The sequence below is a fragment of the Peromyscus eremicus genome, chromosome 14 (genome assembly GCF_949786415.1).
Source record: "Peromyscus eremicus chromosome 14, PerEre_H2_v1, whole genome shotgun sequence".
NCBI lineage: Eukaryota > Metazoa > Chordata > Mammalia > Rodentia > Cricetidae > Peromyscus > Peromyscus eremicus.
Window position 1 is genome coordinate 38,389,288 of NC_081430.1, and position 23,154 is coordinate 38,412,441.

At 38.8% G+C, this 23,154-nt stretch overlaps 1 protein-coding gene across 11 annotated transcripts in view; it reads left to right on the plus strand.

Annotated features, from left to right (window-relative positions):
- Nrxn3 (neurexin 3) overlaps window positions 1-23,154 on the plus strand; it is a 1,488,381-nt gene that overhangs the window by 632,662 nt on the left and 832,565 nt on the right. For all 11 annotated transcript variants that reach the window (XM_059279967.1, XM_059279968.1, XM_059279961.1 and 8 more), the window contains one exon: window positions 22,456-22,575. In XM_059279967.1, coding sequence (XP_059135950.1) covers window positions 22,456-22,575 — 120 coding nt within the window. The remainder of the gene's footprint in view (window positions 1-22,455; window positions 22,576-23,154) is intronic.

The window sequence follows — 23,154 nt, forward strand, 5'->3', positions numbered from 1 at the left end:
TTTATAGTTATTGTTGTAGTTTATGAAGTATGTAAATACAACTGAACATAATGAAGCAACTTGAAAAGTCTCTATAAATTTTCTGTAATAGAGTATGCTGAAAAGATACAACAATTTCCTTATTTGACTCTATGGCCAATGGACCTTTAGGCATTTGAGGGATATCTAATTTCTAGGAAGTGATGTCTTAAGTATTCGGGGTGGTTGCCTGCTATTTTAATAGCTACTGATTATCTCTGTTCAGATGATAATGTATTTGTTGAAACATGCTGAAGCTGGTGTGGTTCTATAATTTAGTTATTTTGTATATTTTCTTTGAGCCTACTTTAGCTAGAGCATCAGAGTCAAGTGTTATTTGAGAACAGAACACAAGAGGGCACCAGAGAATAAGGAAGGAAAAAACCAAAAGTCCCCAATAACAAAACACTGAACTTTGGAATGCAGACTTCCTTCACTAAATTTGCCATCACTCTGTACCCTATGCCTGTTGTCTAATTTCTTAAATGTCATGAGGCATTTGGGGATTTAGACAGGTTTCCATACTCTGCAGTACTTTAACCTCAGGCAAATACAGATGCCTGACCACAGGGGAAAGGTATGAAGACAATCCAGAGGTGACTTTGAACACACGGAACTCTAAAACCTTTAAAGATCACACATCTGTCCCCTTTCTTTCAGAAGAAAGAAAAGATAGACTCTGCTACTGAGCAGATTCAGAAATGTCTGCTGCTCCAACTTGCCTCCTAATACCTTACTCTCAACTCCTCAGCACATAGTCGGTCTCCCTAGTGTCCCACACCGAAGGGTATTGTGGAAGAAGAGCACAGCAGTGAGCTCAGTCCTTAATGTTTCTGTGTCTCACCCTGGGCCTAGCAGATGGCACAGGCACAGGATGAGTCCGTCTCTGTGGCTTTGAGGCAGCAGTGTGTATTAATTTCTGTAGCTGAATTAAGTTTAGAATTTGAAAAACTTCAAGCATGACTTCCCTGCTATTAAATAGGTCTTGGCTTATGTCACTGGGAAGGTATGACAATGTGTAAGTGACTATGATCAATGAATAACTCAGTTCTCAGTTAAGGGGCTTTAAGGGTGTATTTAGTGTATCTGTAGCCATAATCTGTTCCACTTAGCTCTATAATCCTGTGTATGCATTTCCACTTGTCTGGTAGTCATTTCTGTGATTACATTCTGCCCCAATTCAAATTCAGAATACTTTAATAGTTCTCGCTAAGCTTTTCCCCCCTAAACTTGGCAACTATTTTTTTTTTTGTTTGTTTCATTCAGAATAAGTAGCTGAGGACAGGCCACCAGCTGCCACAGGAGAACTCAGAAGAACGAGTCATAGAGTGACATAAAAATTTTTTTTCCCACAGGGTGAGAGAATAATAAATATATCACTCATCTTGATTGGGATATGATTTCATATTCCATGCCTATCAAAGGGTATTCTTTAACTATATGCAGCTTATCATGTTATGCTAGTTATTGTTCAGTTTTAAGGCATCTATTATTGGGGTTGGGGAGATGGCTTAGTGAGTAAGTCCTGGGTTCTAATCCTTAACAGTTATGAACAGTCTGGGCATATCTGTGTGCATGTCTATAGAATAGCTAGGGCTTGCTCACACATCTGCCAGCCTAGCTCCAGCTTCAGTGAGAGACCCTGCCCGTCTCAAAGGAATAAGGTAAGGAGTGATGGAGCTGGACTCCTCTGACTTCTGCTCATGCATTTAGAGCTCTGTGCACCTAAGCAGACATGTACACATACCCCAAACACATACATATACTACATGTACTTTCACACACACACACACACACACACACACACACACACACACACACACACACCTTTTAGAAAGCACACATTGTCAGTAACATTCTAGGAATTTCATAGCTCAGCCTCAGCCTCCAGAGTCACTTGAATCTTGATAGTACTGTAGTACCATCTTGAAGTAATTTCCCAGAGTCTGGCCTTTTTCATTTGCATTGCTAGCCCTCAGATTTTGGCCACATCATCTAAGAATTTCTGCATCTTCCATCTCTCATCAGAAATGTTATTAGACTGGACTTGGTCATTTTCAGGGCACCTTTCTAATTTCTAACATTCTCATGAACCCCATTCTATAGGGCCCTTTCTCATGTGTTTTGGAATCCCCCCACTTACACAGGCAGAAAGCTCTGGCATGTCGTTTAACATTCTGTTCTTACAGAATGGGGGTCATGTGTCGATATGCTTTTCTCCTGTATCATCCCTCTTTGAAACAACTGGAGCACATGTAGGAAAATACTCTTTTTTTTTTTTAGCAGAAAAACAGTACTGCTGGATGTTCATGTTTGAGCAATTTCCCTTATAACTGTACATCTTATGAGCTGTTGTCCCAAATAACATTTCCCTTTGCAAACTCTCACAATAACAGGATATTTTTCATTAGGTTGAAAATTAATTTAAAAAAAAAATTCGAAAGAAACTGAACTAGAAATCACTGTCTCATGAGAGTATGGTAGACCCCTGAAAGAGACACTGTTGCCTAGAAATTCTCTACCTCTTAGGTCATATAATGATGTCAGCTTCACACAGTGACTTAAAGGTTAAATTCACTGTCACAAAAGTTTCATAAGCTGCTTAAGGTTTCTTGAAACTCATGGTCCAACAAGATTCCCTGGAGAGGAGAATTTGAGGGACTTATTCTAAAGCCAGATTGCTTAAAATCCAAGTGACCCAGTGTCTAGCCTTACTTATACCTAGGGATGTTTCTATTAAGTTTCTCAAAGGAATGTGTCTTTAAAATTGATAGAAGCCAGAAAATGAAGAATTAGAGGGAGAAAAGTATCTTTTAGACAAGTAATCATTCCAGATAGGCTGGTGGAATAGCCACAGTTTCAGTTGTTGACGACTCAGTTTTCAACCTACATGATCTCGTACATAGCAACAACAAGAAGGTGGGTCTGTGCTAGATGCTGTCCCTACACTGTGCCATTCACCCCTCACCATATTCCTGATAAAAAGCAATCATTAGTGTTACTAGTTTGCATCTTTGCAGAGGCTGAGTCTGAGAGATATTTAGGCATTCACCCAAGGTCACACTATTCAGCTAGTAATTACTGGAAGTGGGCATTTGGAGCTAAATGTAGCTAACTTTAAATTCTGTGTCTTTCTAAAACCCAGATGGCTCACTACTATCATGAGGCTTTTGAATTCTCTTTGCATTATTTTCTCTCTCGAATGTTTCTAATGTTCTGGTTTCAGTTTCTAAGGCGCCCCCTGCTGGCCTGCAGCAGCACTTAGGGAACCTAGTTGTAATCCTAGACACAATCTCTCTCCAAGGCCTCCCAACTCCACTAAATACCTGCAAGGGTAAATAAATTGAGGTGGATATGCAGAAATCTCAGCCTTTCTTACTTGATCTTAGAATTGGTTCCCCCCCCCCCAGCCCCAGGTAGATTTTGCTTTGTAGTTGAGTTTATTTTGATTTAACAACAAAAGATTTGATTTCCTGGGGGCATTTTTTCCTGTGTGTGCCTGTAGCTTCCGGATCCTATAGAAAGCTCTAGGAAAGGTATGCTGCCTACCTTTGGCTGGACAAGGCAGTGGAGAATTGTCCCTGTGTCTTTAGCCTCACTTCTCAGCCTTGTAGGATTTACAATTGAAGGGTTGGGTACTCATACCTGTATCATTCATACCAGCGGCCACATGTATGAATGTGGCCCTATACAGGACTATACAATATATTTACTTACAATATTTTGAGGGGTTTTAAGCCTTTTTCTTGTTTTTAACTCTACTGGGTAGTTCTTGAGTTTGAATGTTGCAGATGACACGGTGATGTTTCAATGGCAGGGTTGCACATATCTGGAGCAGAGTGTTTTGTTTTGTTCTAAGGCAATAATTAGATCGAGTCCATCCCTGTTCATGGTGACATGTAGGAAATCACCTTGATACTCCAAGTACACCCAGTCTGGTTTCTCCAGAATTCATGTAACCGAATAGTTTATAGACCAAATGAAGACGATAATTGTATGGTTCATTATGTCATGGTGTCAAAAATCAGGAACCAACACCGAGATGTTGCAAAGTGAAAATTTAATAATGGCCATGACATATTTTCCTATATAGTAAGAGAATGAATACAGCCTGGAATAAAGGTAGAGTAGTCTCTTTATACCAAGCAAGGAAATAATTAAAAGTGGAAATTTGCAGTTATTTTTATGATCATAGGAAAGGTACATGTTATGAGTTTATGATCAGACAGTTAACTGCCATGAAACATCTTATGGTCAGTCAATTCTGAGGACAATGGAAAATATTTACAATGTATTATTCACAAGATTATTGAGGAAGAACCAGTGAAAAAAGTTGACCTCTAGTTAAGGATATGATCAAAGTCTAACATTGTTTAACTAAAAAGAAAATGGAGTCAGCTGTCCCTTAACAATGACAAGAACCACATAAACCATATAACCATCTAAAGCTCAGAGAAAAAAGCAAGAAGGTGAGAAGATAAGAGACAGATAAACACTTTTAGGATAGTATGGTGTGGATACAAAGCATATACCATCTGAATCTTGGTTACATAGTATTTCTATGTCTCAGTTCATGCTCTGCCCAAACAGCCTTCCCTGATATTGAGAGAAGGGTTTACAAGAACTACAATGAGGTTAAGAGACCACTGGAAGAAATCTGGGGCCAACACTTTATTTCCCAATAAAGCAACAGGGTCAAGTATATCTGCCAGTAGCAATGGCTTGCTAGTTAACGTGATCACCAAACATAAGTTTTGTTCGCATATCTCAAGCAGGGTAGGTAGGAACTAGAATTAAGACCAGAATGAGTACCATTATTGGGTTCATCAATTTAGGAATGACAGCTGTCAATTACACATTGAACTTCATAAGTGTTGAGGGTTTATTTGGTGCTTCTGCTCATTCTCATGGGCAAGTAACTTCCTGTTTGTTCTACTCCCTTTTTGTCTTTGTTCAACACATAATGCTGCTTCGTGTTCTCTATGTTTAACATGTCTTAATGTTACTGTTTGCTCCCTAATCTTTATACCTGATAGGAGTTTCACACTCATACCGTTTGTTTTGTTGTTTGCCATACCGACATTAAAGCCTAAAGAATACAACCAACACTCATCATAGCTTGCTAAGGTATTTTACAAACTCCTGATGGTGTAGAAGATGGATGTTTGTTCTTATCAAAAGGGGATAGTTTGTAGTAATCCTTAAATTCAGTTCTTAACAGGTATTTCTTCACCCTCATTTCTTCTAATAATTCTACCCCTCCAACTGACCACTTGCTCCTGCTTTTAATTTTTTTTTTTTGTCAAGTAGATGTTCTTTGACAATTAGTAGTAACACATGGTAAAATCTTTTAGGTATTTACTGTACACCATGCCAGGTGTCCAGATTTGTTCTCTGATACTAAGGGCAATGGATAAGATTACAATCACCCTGATGTGATAGGATTGTGGTTCCATAAAAGGCGTGTAGCCTCAAATGTCTATTTTAATATGATGTATACATATAATCATTTTAAATACATAGCCATTTTTCCCCTCCCAGTTTGTTTTAGAGAATGTGGGATAGTTCACAATTTGAATTTCAGTTCTGATGCCTGTTAGCTGCCTTTTAAATAGGTTCATTTGAATGTACTTTGAACAATCATCTTTTCAACATGCTAGACCAGAAACATAAAAATCAGTACATTTTGAAGCCTTATGGTCTTTGAAACCCATTTCAACTTATAATTTGTGATGAAATAGTCTGCTTATTGGGACCAAATGGCCTGTCTTGAATCTCAGTAGGCGATAAGACACTGAGGTCTTAGACAGGCATGAGTCACCACAACAGGACACACAAATTTATTTTCTCCAAATATGAAATAACCACTGTTTTCATTTCAAACATTTCTGCCCCCAATTCTTCTGCTCAAAATGGTCATCTTCTTCCTCACCAACTAGCTTGTTATCAACTTACCATATTCTAAATTCCTGCTCTTGATTAATTTTATTCTCCCTTATTATTTTTGTGAGCCTTATCTCTTAACTCTTCCTGCCTTCACACCAAACATGTGCTCCTAGCCAAGGGATCTCCAGTGAGTAATAGACAGCTGGAAAAATCTCTAGTGCCCCTCAAGAAACAGAACTAACAAATTCACTGAGGTTAGTGAATTAATTTTCTTCAGTGTAGAATTCAGAACCAAAAAAAGTCTTTCACATATAACTAGAATGGGGAAATAGTTGTAGTCACATAAAACAATAAACAACAAAAAGGAATACAGTGTTGTAAGTGGATAATCTTAAATATGATGCTTGATGTGAGAGAAGATAAAAGCAGTGTCTAGCCGGGTGGTGGTGGCGCACACCTTTAATCCCAGCACTCAGGAGGCAGAGGCAGGTGGATCTCTGTGAGTTTGAGGCCAGCCTGGTCTACAGAGCAAGATCCAGTACAGGCACCAAAACTACACAGAGAAACCCTGTCTCAAAAAAAAAAAACCAAAACCAAAAACAAAAACAAAACAAAAAACAAAAAACAAAAAAACAAAACAACAACAAAATGATGTCTAAGAAATAACAACCATGTCGAGGTGAGAGATAAAGGTTAGCAAAGAGAAAACCAAAAATCAAATTATAGTTGAGGTCACTTGATGGAAGTTTCAAGAAGCCATGCACACGAAGGAAATGAGAACAGACAGTAGAACTTCAAGGAACACCAAACTAACATGCAGAAGAAAAGGAAGGTATTGGGGAGATCAAAGTTCCAAATGTGGAAAGCCCATGAGACAGTCTCAGCAGGAAAGATGGGGGTGACTGGTGAAGTTTGGTGATGATAGAAAACATCAGAAGATATCTGTGAATTTGGGAATTTATATAGCTTTAGGAAATCATAGAAGGTAACTAGCTAGTGAAAGGTACCGAGAGAGGATGAAGGAGGGTAGAAGGGATGGGCACTCCAGAGCAGACAGTGAGTTGGAGGGATCTGAGAGGATGTGCTCTATAGTGTGGACCACACAGAAGTGCCAGAGTGAATGGAGAGAGGAAGTAAATAGAAGAGGGCGCTGTGAGTGGGTGGGGTTTGGGAATGGCTAAAGGGAATAGGGAACAGATGGACATGGGAATGGCTAAAGGGAATAGGGAACAGATGGACCTAAAAGCAGCGGAACGAGAAGATGTTTATTAAAATGAGACTCCGGAGAATGGAGAAAGGGATGTGAGGGGCGAGTTTAAGCAAGATGGTCTTGGCCAGAGTACTAAAGTCTCACTCTCATTTTCACATAGCACCGAGGATTGAACTCGGGGTTCTGCCACTCAGCTCCATCCCTAGTCCTGGGGGTCCTTTACTTTGGTAATGGCAAGAAAGCTTTGGGTTAACAGTTATGGGTGCAATAAGGGATTTCATTCATTCATTTAATAAGAATCCCGAGTGCAAGGATGCACAGAGAGAAATTTTGTCCCAACTTAGAGAGTACCTTGATTTTAGTTGGAGAGATACCTGCGTGAGGAGACAGTTTACAACACTAGGGGATAGACAACCAGGGGTCAAGGGCAAGAGAATGGAAGAGAATAGTGAAAAGAAAATGCAAGAGTTTCCTTGTCAGTGACAGATTGGGTTGGGAGGAAGTATAGCTACTATCGTGAAACAAATATTTTCTAATGAAGTGGAGCCTGCTAGAATGCAGGAGCCCATCTGTTAGAACCACAGGAAGCAGTTTATAGAGCAAAGAGCACTGGGTGGGAGTAAGACCATAGCTTCTATTTACATGGTTATTGGTAAGTTCTTTCACAAGGTTCAGGACCCTTGTAATCTCAATTCAATAAACTGAAGAATTTGTTTATTTACTTGTTCTCCAGTTTCCCAAAATATGGTCAGAGAATCACCTACATAGAGGGTTGCACAGGGTCACCTAAACTTCACCTTCATCCATAGGATATGCCCTTATTTAGAAGTGGTGTAATCAGGTGAGACAAGCTCATACTGAATTAGACTTAGTTTCCAAATGGAGTGACAGTTGACCATCAAAGAGAAGGCCATATGGGGAAGAGGTAGAGATTAAGGTTATGTACCTACAACCCAAGGGACACTGAGGGTTGATAGCACCCACCAAACACAGGAAGAGGCAAAGAAAGGTTCTACAACATTCATGACCCTATGATTTCAGATTTCTTCTCTCCAGACCTGGGGGAAAATATATCTGTTTTGCCATAGTCACTGACTGTGTGTGTTATTCTGCCATAATAATCTAAGAAAACTTTTACAACCTGTGTCACAAATATCTGGATCTTGGTAAAATGTCATTCAAAGAACTCTGATCTCTTGAGTCAGCCACCCTGAGCCTGGAGCCCTAGAATGATTTTCTAAATTATCTACTCATGCTTGTTATGAAATTTTAAATGTGAGAAACCACCGGCCATGGAGACTCCTTAAGATGTCTGAAAAACATAAAATCTAGTTGACAGGACTATTCCAACCCTACAGAAGATGCTTCCTCTGGCCTGCATGAGAGAAGTGTGACACTTGTCCTTCTATATAGGTCACAGAGGGCATTTTTACAATGACGAAATGAGAATGTTATTTCTAAAATACTTGTTTCTACACATTCTATGTATTTTGTGTTCTGGAAGTAATATAAAGGTAAAGACCCTAAGAGTTCTATTTTTTTCAGTAGAGAGATTTCTTTCTGCACAATTTGACAAATAATAAGATTTTTTTCTTATCTGTTTCTCCTCTATAATTTTCTCTGCAGGTTTCTTTTTTTCTCATCTTATTTCAGTTTCTTTTTTCCCTCTACCTTATTCAACTTCTACCCACCCAGAGATTAAGGTTATATGTGTTGTATGTATTGATTTCCTAGTTTCATAATCTTGGTCCTGTAGCTCATGCACAGACTTTTTCATTCTGAGGTTTAATTTTATGCTTTAAAAAAATGTCTTTGGTGCTTTTCTAGGTTGACAGGGGCTCAATAGCATAGGAGTTATGGGCAAAATAGATCTAGTCTGCTCAAGTTCAAATCCAAACATGTAAATTAATAATCCTTGTATGTCTTTGGGAAATTGCCTTATCTCCATAATATGGGTATTAGGTGGATTTGTGTAACAGTCAGCACGGCTTGGTTCTGCTACAGTGAGAAATATGTCTATACAAACTTATACAAGCTTAAAAGTGTAGAGTGTTATATCACACCACTACCACCATTAACATCTGTCAGTTTTGTTATGGTGCTTTCTTTTTTTCTAGACTCTGGGAAGTAGTCCCAGTCTGTCGCAGCTTAAATTTGTGGCAAAAGGAAAATAGCTAATGGTAGCTCTTAAACTTTCCAAGTGGTCCAAGTCATTTTCCTTTCCTTAGCTGTGTGAAACAAATCACACAGCATGTCTGAAATAATGAGACGAGAAATGTAATCCCTTAGAAAGGATGGATCTTCCAGAAAAGGGCTGATAGGAAGGGATAGCAAATGTTAGGAAAATGGTACAATCAACCATACCAACCTTATGGGATTGATGCAAGTAATAAGTTAATGTTTGCAAAGAACTCAGAAATGTGTTTGGAGGCCAGTGCCCTGTAAGAAAATGTGAATATTACCCAAGAACGGTGCTATTAAGATTTGAGAATAGGTGATGGAAAAATGGCTCGGTGTTTAAGGGAATTGGCTGCTCTTCTAGAGGACTCAGTTTGCTTCTGAGAACCCACATGGAGGCTTCCCAACCTACTATAACTCCAGTTACAGGGAATCTGGTGACCTCTTCTGACCTCTGTTGGCATTAAGCATGCAAGTGGTATGTAGTCACACATGCAAACAAAAAATTTATAAATATTAAAAAGAGTTGAGAATAATAGGATACTTAGGTCTTGGTCAATGTTTTACAGGTTCTATGCAAACCTATGTAAGAAATCTAAGGGGAAATGGAGAGTTGATAACTCAGGATTTTAGGTTGACTAAGAGCCCACCCACAAGTCTGTACTTGTTAAATCTGAATGTTTATTTCCTTTGCTGCCTCCCCAGTGGATTGTGAGATCTTTGAGGATTGTAGCATCCTTTTCATCATTCTACTTGGTGCTTGCCCACAGTGCCCATATAGTAATTCCTGAACTTTTCTCCTGTGAGACTGGATTACATAAAAGGTCTTGTATATGTACTTGCACATATACTATGCCTCTGATCTATATCCCCACCTGCCTTCCTGAATTTATTATTTAACTCATCTTCCTTTTTCATCCTGGGTTGAAAAAGGTGATTTTACCCTCTTTGGGAGCAGGCATTTTTCTTCTGTTTGGTGTCCCATCTTATTCAGGAATCCACAGTTCATGGATAAAGCAGTTACAGTTCAAAGGTTAACTACATGCTTTACAAAGACTGTTGCACAAAAGACAAAGAGCACATGGACAATAGTGATATTTCCAAGGTAGTTGTGGGTGTCCCTTGCTTATGACCACAGGGCTGCACTGAGAACTTACCTAGACAGAGGCAACATTTGAATTAAAATAGTCTTAATTGGTTTTTAATGATGCTTTGCTTTTAATTTTTCCTTCATGTGCTTGCTTTGTGAGTTTAATTTTAGAAGATGTAATAAAGTGATATTTCTACTCAGATAGGGAGCTAAAATTTCTAATGTTTCCAATCCTGTATAGATCTTACTTCAGAAAAAGGAAAGACCATCACTTTAGTGAGCTAGGACCTGAATGGGATAACAATACTGTCAACTCACACCCACCAATATCCCCTTGCATAAGTCAAATTTTAAGAAGTAAGAGGATATACCTAGATGATAACATTATTTTTCATGTGGCTATTCCTTGTGCTCTCAGTGGATAATCTGCTAATGTCATCAAGCTCATGAGTCAATAGACTTTTTAATAATCCCCGAAAAATAGGTTACAATTTCTTCTTCTCTCCTTAACTTAGATTTAGTAGTTTCTGTCTTGGAAAGGAGATTCTACAAACATGACAAGGTATCTGAAAATCCTGGATCCAGTGAACTCTCTGTCTTTTAAAACTTGACAACTATATCTTTATAACAAAAATAAAGTTCCTCATTCAGAAAATACTAGATCTGTACAAACAGATGGAACTTGAAGGTTCTCAGGGTACTGAGCTCATAGCTGCAACTCTCATTCCTGGGTGGAATTTCTGCATATAACAGACTCAAGCTACTTAAGAAAGACTATGCTCATGTTTTCAAAAGACCTCTATGATTCACATGGGATTTATGGGATCACCTTTGAGATGCATACTATTCCCTTATAAGTTCATGAGTTGGTTGGCTTTTGCCATTTACAACTATAGTATTTACACTGTGTAAATAGCACTGTCTTCTGAGGGCTTCATGGACTCAAGACTTCTATGTGTTTGATAGCTTCATAGACAGCTAATGTAGGAGTTTATAGGGAGAATTGCATCTGTGAAGTCAGAAACTTCATACTATTCGTTTAATTTAATACTTTAATGGCTTTATGGCTTTGGGCAAGACAACTTATCTGAATTTCATTAGAGGCAATAGATACTACTTATCCCATTACATGATAACATTTGAGTTACTGAATAGCAAATGATTGAGTGCTACATGGTTTGTGCTGATTTGAATTGTCTTGAGAGCAGAATCTGAGACAAACAACTAGATAGTATCAGAGCTGTATTAATAGTTTGGAGTAAACTTCAAGATCTGGAGAGAATGACTAGAGAGAGTTGGTTACCACCATGACATTTGTGCTACATTTGCCTATTTTTTAATCAATATCCCAAAATTATAGTTTCTATTTTATATTGAGCAGTTAGTGGTGTGAGAAGAAACATCTATAGGAGTACCTGTTGTAAAGATCACTGTTGGTGGCATTGCCCAGGTGTGGAGCTGGGGAGATTCCAATGAATTACTCCCAGGCTTGTCTGCGTAGAACATAGGAAGATGGAGGTATTCATCTATTAGCTCCATCTACCTATTAGTGTTTGACAGTCTTCTTTTGTGTACTGTTGCCCTGCTCTTCCTTTTTGGTTGTAACAAAGACACTCTGAAGGTCCACAGGATGGTTCTCCTTGTGGTGAGGGACTATTGGACTATATATAGTTCTTCAAAGCGTTCACCTGCTGCTGTGGCTGAAATCTGAGGCTAGCTAAGGGAGTATGATTTCAGGAACCAAAAGGGTCTCCTGCGAATGCTCACAAATATGATCATATTTTAAACCCCCACCTTCATTACTAGAAGATACACTAACTTCTTTTGGTTTTACTAATGAGTTATATGTGCTATGTCTGTAGCTTTTATCTGAAAATATTTTAGTATAATATTTTTACTAATTCTGTTGTGATTTTCATATGGGTACACAATGTATTTTGATCATATTCACCTTTGCTTCTCATAGATATACTCCATGTCTCTCACCCTGTCAAATTTTGTGGCCTTTTAAAATTCTTTTATAACCCACTGACTCTAATTTGTGTTGGCCACTTACTCATGGGTATGGATACATCCACTGGAGCATGGTTGAGCTGCCAGAGACCATACTCTTAAAGAAAAGTGGCTCTCCATCCCTCAGCAGCCATCAACTACCTGTCAATAGCTCCTCGGAAACTGGGGCTTCTGAGGCCTTTCCTGCTTTAAGCTTGGATGTTGACTGGATTGATCTTGTGGAGGCAAACATAGCTTCTATGGGTTCAGTAGGACAGTGGACCTGTGATGTCCAGAATATATTGTTTAATCCTTCCCAATTTCTAGCTTTTTTGATCCTTCTCGCCCTTCTTCCATGATGGTCCCTGAGCCTTGAGGGATAAAGGTGTGTTATATCACCTTTGCGGCTAAGTCCTCTGCAGACACTTCTTCTCTGTTCTTTAGGCAGTTGTGAGTTTCTGTACGAACCACTCTCCACTGCACAAAGAAACTTCTCTCCTGAGGACTGACTAACAGTTGTACTAATCTGTGGGTTTAGAGATAGAAAATAATAGGACAATTTCATACTATGTCCATTTAGCAGGAAAATAGTAGCAGGTTTACTCCTGAGACCTCTGGGCTTCCAAAGCATGGGTTCTTGAACAGATTTACAGTATCAGACACACATTTCTTCCTGTAGAGCAGGCCTAGTAGCCCATCAGAAAGCAGTTGGTTACCCCTACAGCATTTGTGCCACTGTTTCCTACTCTTCATTAACACTCTGAAAATGTATTTTCTGTTTCTTATTTATTTTTATTTATTATTTATTTACAATATAATATTTTCTCATTTCCTCAATATCTGCACCCAGTCTTGATTGACTCCTCCCAGACTGGTTAACTCCTAGTGTAAACGTGGAGAAGCTGTGGGAACAAGTGTAGCACAATGAGGAGATTCTGAAGACAGGTAGACTCAGGTTTTATCTGCTGTGTGACCTGGACAGGTTATAGAGTTTATTTTCTCATCTATTTTCAAGGTCCATTTTTTCTACCTTATACTATGTTATTTATTCTATTCATATCTCACATATGTATACACTATATATTAATCATATCTACCCCTCACTGCTAGCCTCTACTTTTGCACACACTCATCTCTCTCCCAACTTCATTTCTTTTAATAACCTAGAATCCAATTATTGCCACTTGTGTGTACATTGATGTGAAGGCATCTATTGGTCATGGGCCATGTGCCCAGAGAAAAGTGACCCTCTCTTCTCCAGCAGCCATCCAATTCTAGTATCTCCTTAGCTAGGGGTGGAGCTTCAGATGCCCTCCTCTGTCCATGATGGATTGTTTTTGTTTTGTTTTGTTTTTTCCTACAAGAGTCCTCTAACTGAATATGTACCACAGGCACAGAAATCATGATATAGTCAAATTGTACACACCCTGATGGAATTTCAACTGGCTTGATCTTGTTCTTGTATAATTAACCACAACTGCTTTGAAGTAATGTGGCAACAGCCAAGTCTTGTTTAGAAGACATTTTATAGAACACTTTTCCCATCCTCCAGTGTGTAACACCTTTTAGGTTCAAGATTAGATGCTTAGTTGTTGAGATTATAAAGGCAACAAAATCTTATTCCAAAGACCTAAAGTAGATACAAAACAAACAATCAAAAAATCCAACCTGTAATAGAAGAGATACTGTAATTATTTCCAAAGTTAAAGTAGAACTGAATTACTGGGGAGATAAACACTCTTAGCTAAGAGAGTTTAATAAAACTGAGGAGGGATGGGTAAAGAATAGAAAAACTATAAAAAATAACCAAGGGTGAGTACTGTAAGATATATTTTTGCCTTTTTTTTTTCTTTTTGGTTTTTCAAGACAGGGTTTCTCGGTATGGTTTTGGTACCTGTCCTGGATCTTGCTCTGTAGACCAGGCTGGCCTCAAACTCACAGAGATCTGCCTGGCTCTGCCTCCCAATTGCTGGGATAAAAGGCATGTGCAACCACTGCCTGGCCATTTTTGCCTTTTTAAATTCATATTTAAAACAAAATTTGTGTCTAGGGAGATGGCTTAGTGGTCAAAGTGCTTGCCATGTGATTGTGATAACCTTAGTTCAAATATCTAGAATCCAAGGCAGTGTTTTAGTGCACATCTGTGAACTTAGCATTTCTACAATGAGATGGGAGGTGCAGATAAGGAAAGTCCTGAAGTTTGTGGGCCAACTGGTCTGTCTCCCACAGTGGTGACTAGAGACCTTGTTTTAACCAATGTGGAAGATGAGGATCAATACCCAAGGTTATCAACTCACTTCTACATATCTTCCACAGTGCATAAATGTTCACATTCCTAGACATTCAAACACACATCATATCACACACATACATGCACACACAAAGACAAAAATTAATGATTTCCTAGATGTTTCCATTCATACCTGTTTACATTTTCTCATTTTGGCACTTAAGATAAAGAAGTCTCCTGATGAGGAAATAAACTTAAATTGAAAGCTTATTAGAAGGTGGAAAGGGGAAAGGTTTTAGGAAACATCCTGATTATAATAATTCAAGTCTATGACTTTATTTGCCAAAAAGAAGATCCCATGGTCAGACTCTAGAACACTGTAACATCTTAAATCATTAAAATTGTACAGAATCTATGAATCATACCAGGGCAACAGTGGGAAACATTCTAGTGAACCTGCAGATTTTAAATAAACAAGAGTAGAAATAATGTTTTCCAAGGTCTCTTCTTCCTATCTTTGAGCAAATTGCTTTATCCCTTGAAAAGTGGCTTCATGGTGAGAGATTATCACAAGGAACCTTGAACCTATTGTTCCTCAGCTCACCACTGCTGTTCATGCTGCAAATTTATGGCTTATGTTAGATGTTTTGCAGTAAACTTGGAACAAAACTCCTCCTCTTTTGGGGAGCCATTTATTTCTTTGGAAATCTATCTCCCTAGGTTCACTCCATTTCAAAGTGGAGAAACTCTATGCTGTAAGTTGAGACCTTTGAGTTCATTTTACCCTGTGGTCAGGTCACAATGTACAAATCCTGCAGAGTAAGGTATAGTGTTTGCTTTGTTCCTCTTAGTGGCAAGAAGTAATGGGCTAGAGTCCTAACCGAAATCATGTAGGAAATAAAAGGAAGGAGAGAAGAAAGAGAGAAGTGAGCTATCAGTAGTCTAACAATCTTACAATATTGATAGACAGTAGTAGCCTAAGGTACAAGCTAAAGCTATACAAAAGTCAGGCAATCAGTGAACTGACTAGACTCACAGCAAGAAGCTGCTAGAAGCTGATGTCAAGTGTGACTGATGCTAAGTAAAAAACAAAATAACAGAAACGAGGTTCCCCACTTCCACCTCCCATCTCACTGTGGGAATGTGGAGTTAGTAGGTGTGAGCTAATGCACCTGCATTTCCATGGATTTGGGATATTTGAACCACGATTCTCACAAGCTTCTGTTAGGTCAAATGTGCCTCACTTTTCCAGGAAACTTTCCTTTTCTAGCTGAGCTTGTATCTACTCAGATTCTCAGAGTTAAGTCAAGGAATAACAATGGTTTCTATGTTGCCTCCTTCTCCTTCTTCTCCCATTCCTAACCTACTTTCTAAATCAGTTTCCTGGTCTTGTTGAACCTGCTTTGGAAATGCACAACAAATCTCATCACTTCTGCTCCTACGAATGTCCTTAGTCTAAGTCACTTTCACCTCCTGCCTTTAACAACTTCCTAAAAGATTCCCTTCTGTGTGTTACTGGCCTCTGGTCCATTGGATCCAATTGCAGCCAGAATAATTGTTAAAATTTAAATTAGGACATAGCTCACTGATTAAGAACACTTTCTGTGCAAGCATGAGGACCCAAGTTCAAATCCCCAAACCCCAAATAAAAAGCCAACATGCTATAGGACAGCTGTTCTCAACCTGTGGACCGCAAACCCTTTGGGTAGCAAACAATATTTTCACAGGGGTTACTTAAGACCGTCTACGTGTCACGTATTTATATTACAATTTGTAACAGTAGCAAAATTACACTTGTGAAGTAGTAATGAAATTAATTTTATGCTTGGGAGTTACCACAACATGAGGAACTGTATTAAGGGGTTGCTGCATTAGGAAGAACCACTAATATAGGGTGTCACTGTCCCTAAAAATTTTGCCTCCATGGGCCATGGGAGTTCTCAAAGTGTGATAAGAAAAGGTTGAGGCGCACGCCTTTAATCCCAGCACTGGGGAGGCAGAGGCAGGCGGATCTCTGTGAGTTCGAGGCCAGCCTGATCTACAGAGCGAGATCCAGGAAAGGCGCAAAGCTACACAGAGAAACCTTGTCTTGAAAAAAAAAAAAAAAAACACAAAAAAACACACAAAAAACCAAACAAACAAAAAAGAAGAGGATGAATGGTAAATGTTATGGAAGTCACTGAGATGTAAGCATGGCAGTTGCGAAGCACTGAAGCAAATGATGGAGAAATGGAGAAATGATGCTTTCTACGATGGCCACTCCAACGCTAGGTCAGACATTAAAACTGTACTGTTTGATAGTAAAAGTGCTCATGTTACAAAATCTTACGTACTTTTAGGCTCTTGATCCTGAACATGAATGTCTTGGGGTTTTTGTATGAAGTCTTTATATCTTATCATTTATTTATAGTCACCATTTTACAAGTCAGAAACCCCAAGTCTAGAAACCTCTAAGATGGAATGCTTTGAAAGGTTTCTCAGCATTAAACTGATTATCAGAGCTCAGTTCCTTCACCTACATCTTAACATTCTTTAAGAATACTATTATTGGGCACTAGTATTTGCCAATAGGTTCATTTTTGTTTGTTTGTTTTTGTCTGCCAAGTGTGGATTTTTCAATATCTTGCTCATCATTTTTCTTGAAGAAAAACAAGCATCATGTTTGTGACTATTTAAAAAAAAAACAAAAGCCAGGCATGTAACTCCAGCATTGTGTGTGAGGAGTCAGGAGTGACAGAGGTCACCGAGGCTATTGTGAAGTACATGTGACATCTCCCATAAGGCTGAGTATTACTGACTGAGAAACAATGTTCAAGATAAAGGTCTAGGGAGAAAGAATCTTGGATAAACAATAGTCTGAGGGATTTGAGTGTAGCCTAGCCCTATTGCTAGAACAGGTCACTAGGCTACTAACTATATCCATTCTCAGCCTTCTGTGCAGAAAATAGGTTATGCATATCTTCCTTTAAGAGACAATCCTGCCTGTCTAACATTCTTGGTCTCTCTAGTGATTATCTGTGAGCACAAGGACCCCATGCCCTCTAAACTTAAAGACCTCAGCTCTCTCAAGACTTAGGTCATAGTCCTTAATTTGTGGTACTTCAGATTTCCTCGCCTGTAACTAGACAGCAAGCCTCGTGAAGCATCTTTTCCATTTTCCTTATCTTATCCTCAATATCGCACTGGTTGCATGGCCTCACTGTTCCTCATTAACCTTGTTAAACCTTGTAGTAGACGGTCCCCTAATACACTGTCACAGGTGAGTAGGCATGCACCATTAGCCCAGGAAGTACTGAGGTTGATGGACAGCCCCTAGAAGAGAATGGACAGTCTGTTGCTGAACATGTTACTTGTGCTGGGCTCCCTGGAAAGTTAGAGAATCTGGTTCTCTAACATGGTGCCTGTGCTCAGGCTGTACAGTTGGATTACTTGCCTTCTTGACACCTCACTGAGAGTCTCCCCATAGAAGATTCACTCTGAGATCACTGTGTCTTCTGTACCTGTTATGGGAAGTTCCTCAGCTACCCGTGAAGCTTGAGGATTTTGGTGAAAATGAAGTAATATGGTCGAGCTGTTTTGCTACAGTAGTTTTATATACTCTGCTTTACAGTTGTTTTCCTAGGAGAATGCATGCTTTAGAAATGAGTTTGTGGAAATCTGCTACGTTTATACTTACAAAGGCGAACCAGACACTGCCTCAACCTTTTTTTGGATTTTCTAGGCAGAAAATAAAAATGCTTCCCTGTCCCTACTCTCCTCCTTAAGTTCCTTTGTCTTTGCTTTACTCCTAAATAATCTGTTTTCTCTGGGAAGGATGGGCAATAGAAACTTTGTGTTGCTCTGGGTTCAGTAGAATACTTGTCACAGCTAGATGCTGACGGAATAAAGGTAAGTGTTTTCTTGATCAATGTCTTTGTTTTGCTTTTATCTAATACAATAATTTGCACATCCATTTACCATACCATATAGATATAGAATCATATAGACCTTTTTAAGAGAGACATTTTTATGTTTTTAGCGTATTGTAAGACTTTCTTTTAGACTCATGTGGAACATGGCTCCTAGGGAATCCAAGGTATCATTTTCTCTTTTACACAAATTCAGGTGAATAAAAGTCATGCTGGCCACCCCTTTCCTCCCCCACACAATCAAAAGTCCCTGAATGTTCCCCTCCACTTTTGGAAATAGCCCTTTGTGGCTGATGGAAGGAATTTCTACTGCCTGCATATGAGCAAAACCAACAGGTTAAGCTTCATTTGGTGATGTCATGAGTATTGGGGGTAACCTGTAGTTTTCATGGCTATATTGTTCTGCAAAATTATACAATATAGTCTGTTTTCTAAAAAGCCTAACTAGATTAAAAATGATGAAACTAAAGTTCACCGTGGGCGGGTCTGCCAAGAGAGGGGACACTTTCCTGATATCTGAGTGTCATCTTCCTCCAAGGAACAGCAGTGATTTTTATTCTAATGTTTTGTTTTGATTTTATTATTAGTTCTTGCTTAAAGGCCTGGCGCTTCTCTTGGGTTACTATGGGGGTTCAAGAAAAGAGTCTGTCTGGTGTTTTTCAGCTGCTATTTCTTGTTCTCTGTTGTCCACTCATCAGAAAGTGAGTCCATGTTCCATGAGGCAAAGCCTTCTCTCAAAGAGACAATGCCGAGTGAGATGGTAGCAGGGCCAGAGGGAGTGGGCATTCTGTTGGTACCACTCCAAACAGTCATCATAGGCTCTTTGTCCTTCAGTAATGAAGAATTCGACTCTCTACTCTTACAAACTTCTATAGGTCAAAACTCGTTCTCCCTGTTTTTTTTTTTTTTTTTTTTTTGTCTTTATCATAAGTGTCATGATCTGGGACAGTCAGCTGATGAGAGTCGATTGGGTTCTTCTGCTTAGCTGCAGCACTCATATCTGAACAGCCTGAGGAGAATCATAGGATTTCTTGAGATCAATATTTCTTGGATACACCGTGAAAGAAGGGAAACACGTCAACACATATAGCCGATGTGTATCCAACTTTGGATCATAATCATCTTAGTTTTTTGCAGAGACAACAATGTCAGAACATGTATGGATCTGAGGTTGTTAGTTCTTGGTAGTTTCCTTTTGAATCAAACTTAAACAATATCTTTTTCCTTCTTCCTTCTGGGGGCACCCTCTACCTGCAAGAAAGAACTCAACTGTCATTGTCTGACTGATGCTGCTTCACTGGCTTTTTAACCGAGTCTGTCCAGTTTGGGGGGTGGGGTGGGAATCCTCCCTGGGTTCGATCTTTCAGCTTTGCAAGCCTAAGTTTGTGTGTTTTAACTTTTGGCTTATGTTAGTATCAATTTGTATTACTTACCAACTGAGTCTCCTTTGTGAGCTGCAGGTTAACTTGACACCCCCTCTCACTTTGCCGAAATTTGCAGTGGGATTTAGAAATCACTTTCTACTAGCATGGTGCCTTGACCTTTTGGCTTAAGATAAATGCCATTGACACTTCACTTCCAGAAGATGATTTTTACAAAAGCTCACTGAAGTTTGTCAGGGTGCTACATGAAAGTGAATATTGGATAAGATTCCATGTCATTTTAATGAAACTAATGTGCATCTCCCCCCTCCATTCTTAGAGTATTGAGAATTAGTGGTGTTGGAAATAGCAGGACATGAAAAGTTCCATTAATCTTTCCACAATTTTGATTATAGGGCATCACATTCTAATGCTTTAAAGTTGAATGGACAGTTAAACATTCATGTTTGAATCTGGCCACCATGCATGTTTGCTGAATATCTTAAATGCTGTACCTGTAAAATGCTGGCTTCATTGAAAACACTTTGGGCAAAAACAAAGCTTCTTTTACATTTCTGTAGCTAACATAATGCTTAAGTAGCATTGTCCCAAACTGACTGCGTTTGTGCTTGTCATTCTCTCTCTTACCTTGTCCCTAATCATAAAAATTAAGTGATGTGAAAAAAATTACCTAAAGAACAGATGTTCCGTTAGAGGAGAGGTTTTAAATAGCCCGTATCTGTAACAGTTCTGCCTCCATAGCTACTATTCTCCAATTTCGTCTTTGCTTTGCTCTCTTTTAGCAAAGAATTTTTATGTAGAATAAAGAGGATGAAAACATAAAACACAAAGGCAGATTTGTTTGTTTTAAGAACTTCTGCTCTTCTTCTAAAAAGCACTAGCATGATATGGTCCATTTGCTCCCAATGCCCTCTTAGTGAGAGGTCTGCAAGGGGACTATGCATCTATCTGAGGCTTGAGTTGAAGGAGATAATGAATGGGTCTGTCTAGTGAGTTGAAGTGTAGGGGGAGATTCCATGTTAGTGGGTGAATTCAAGATAACATCAAGAGGCAATTATGAGATTAAATAACAGTTGTTTGTTAGCAAATTCTTCTTCTAAGATTCATACACCATTTCATGCCATAGGTACGGGATTTGAGATTCACTGGATCCAATCTGGGTTTTGTCACTGAATGTTCAAGATTCTTATTCATTTTAGTTGCATGATGGATGGTGGATACATACAAAAAAAAATCTGTTTGTGGTTCAATTAAAATAAAATTCTTCACTCTAGTGCCTTTATTTTTCAAGGGAAAAAGAAATCCCAAACTTTAACGACCTCTGGTAACTCTTACAGCCAGCCAAACTGGAAATATTAATTGCTCAGTATTTAAAAAGTACAACTTAGAATTATCTAGAGATTTCTACCTAGCTGATTTTACTATTTTCTTTCCAAAATAGAGTATCATAGCTTGTTCTCTTACATATTTTAGTACATTTCAAGTCCTTTTAAGCATAAAGCTGTCCATATGTTGACTGATTCATTCAGCAATACTTAATCAACAGCTTCTGCATGGATGAGCTCTGTGCCTCAGAAGGAAAAGCTTGGTCTATGGCCACAGCTTCTCTGACATCTTTGTCTTCCAGTTTCCATATTAGGTCAATGATCACATACATTCTGAAGTTAATTTCTTTTCTCTTGCTAAAGGGAGCGTTTTAATGCCTTGTGTTTCCCTGTCTTGCAGTCTTTTGCTGTTAAACACCACAATTTCTTGCTTCTCAGGCCCTTCAGAGGCTTAACTTGAATTTCATCTTGACTGTCTTTAACATAGGTTCTCTTGAGACAACTTAATTCATTCCTTTACCTAGTGGTACTTTATGTGAAACACTGTTTTGAGCTGTACATGTTCAATTTTGAAATTTATGTTATTTCCTGCTTTGGATCTTTTGGGTTTTTTGTTTGTTTGGTTGGTTGGCTTTGCTTTTTTTGGAGGATGATGAACAATGAGAAAAGCCTGGGTCCTCTCATGTTACCCCAGGGGTATTAATTACAGTGTTTAAACCTAGACATAATTTCTATTGTGTTGCTTACTTTTACAATTGTTATGGTTGCTAAATTCTAATAAACTGTGAGTTAGTTGAAATGGCAAGTTAAAGCAGTAGAACTTGAAGAGTTATTTCTCACATGCTTGGTAAATATTTTGTAAAAGCCACACTTTTGTACTATGCTTAAAGAAGCAAGTGACTAATAAAAATAAAATTTCAGATACCAAGACTTAGCAAAACAAATGCCAGCTGATTAGAGATTGCTGTAAATCTTGTTAAGTGTTTTTAGTATTTTAAGACCTCATAACTCTGCATGAAGGAGATATTTAGTTCCTTCATTATGGACGAATATCCTTCATGTTTCAATGGAGATGTCTGCTTTTGGAGATTGATACAGAGGATTCTATAGGAACCGTGGGCATAGGATCCATGGCTCTCCTGGGTCATGTGCACCAGTGTGGCTTTGACAAACTTAATGCCCTGAACAGTACTTTGAGAACTGGTTCTAACTTTTGACACTTACCACCATTCTTAGGCAAAGGACCTGAGACCCTGTATGCAGGGCAGAAGCTCAACGACAATGAGTGGCACACTGTCCGGGTAGTGCGGAGAGGAAAAAGCCTTAAGTTGACAGTGGATGATGACGTGGCTGAGGGTAAGTGTAGCGATGATGTCTGCTTTCACTGTCTTGTCTGCCATTTCCCCTTTGGAAAGTTTCTGTTTATTTAATGGAAGCTACACATCCTGTTCTCTATGGACAAGCACAGGCAGGGCTAAGAATCCCCTTCTTCTGTATTTCACAATCCTTTTTCTTCAACTTGTAGTATACAGCTAGCCCACTATTCCAGTATCATTTCTTATCAGGCTTTCTCTTGGGTGTAGAGTCTATCCAGAGAACAGGCATAGAGCTGTATAGACCCCTCTGTTACTAATAATTAAAAAATGCCTGATCAGTCACCCTCCATGTGTCTGTTCTCTCTACCAGCTAACAAATAACTCTTTAATAGAAGGAAGTAGGGAGTCCAAAATTATAGAATGTCACAGAGAATGTAATAAATACTAGAAGTGTGTGTGGTAGAAGGTACTGGACCTGTTTATTTTAATTATCTTTTCATTTATTCGATTATTATTCACTAAGTACCTACTGTATGTCAAGCATTGTTGTGGGAAGAACTGGGCATGTAGTGATGCTCAAATAAGCAAATCCTCTGCAAATTTATGTTTAGGAAGGCAA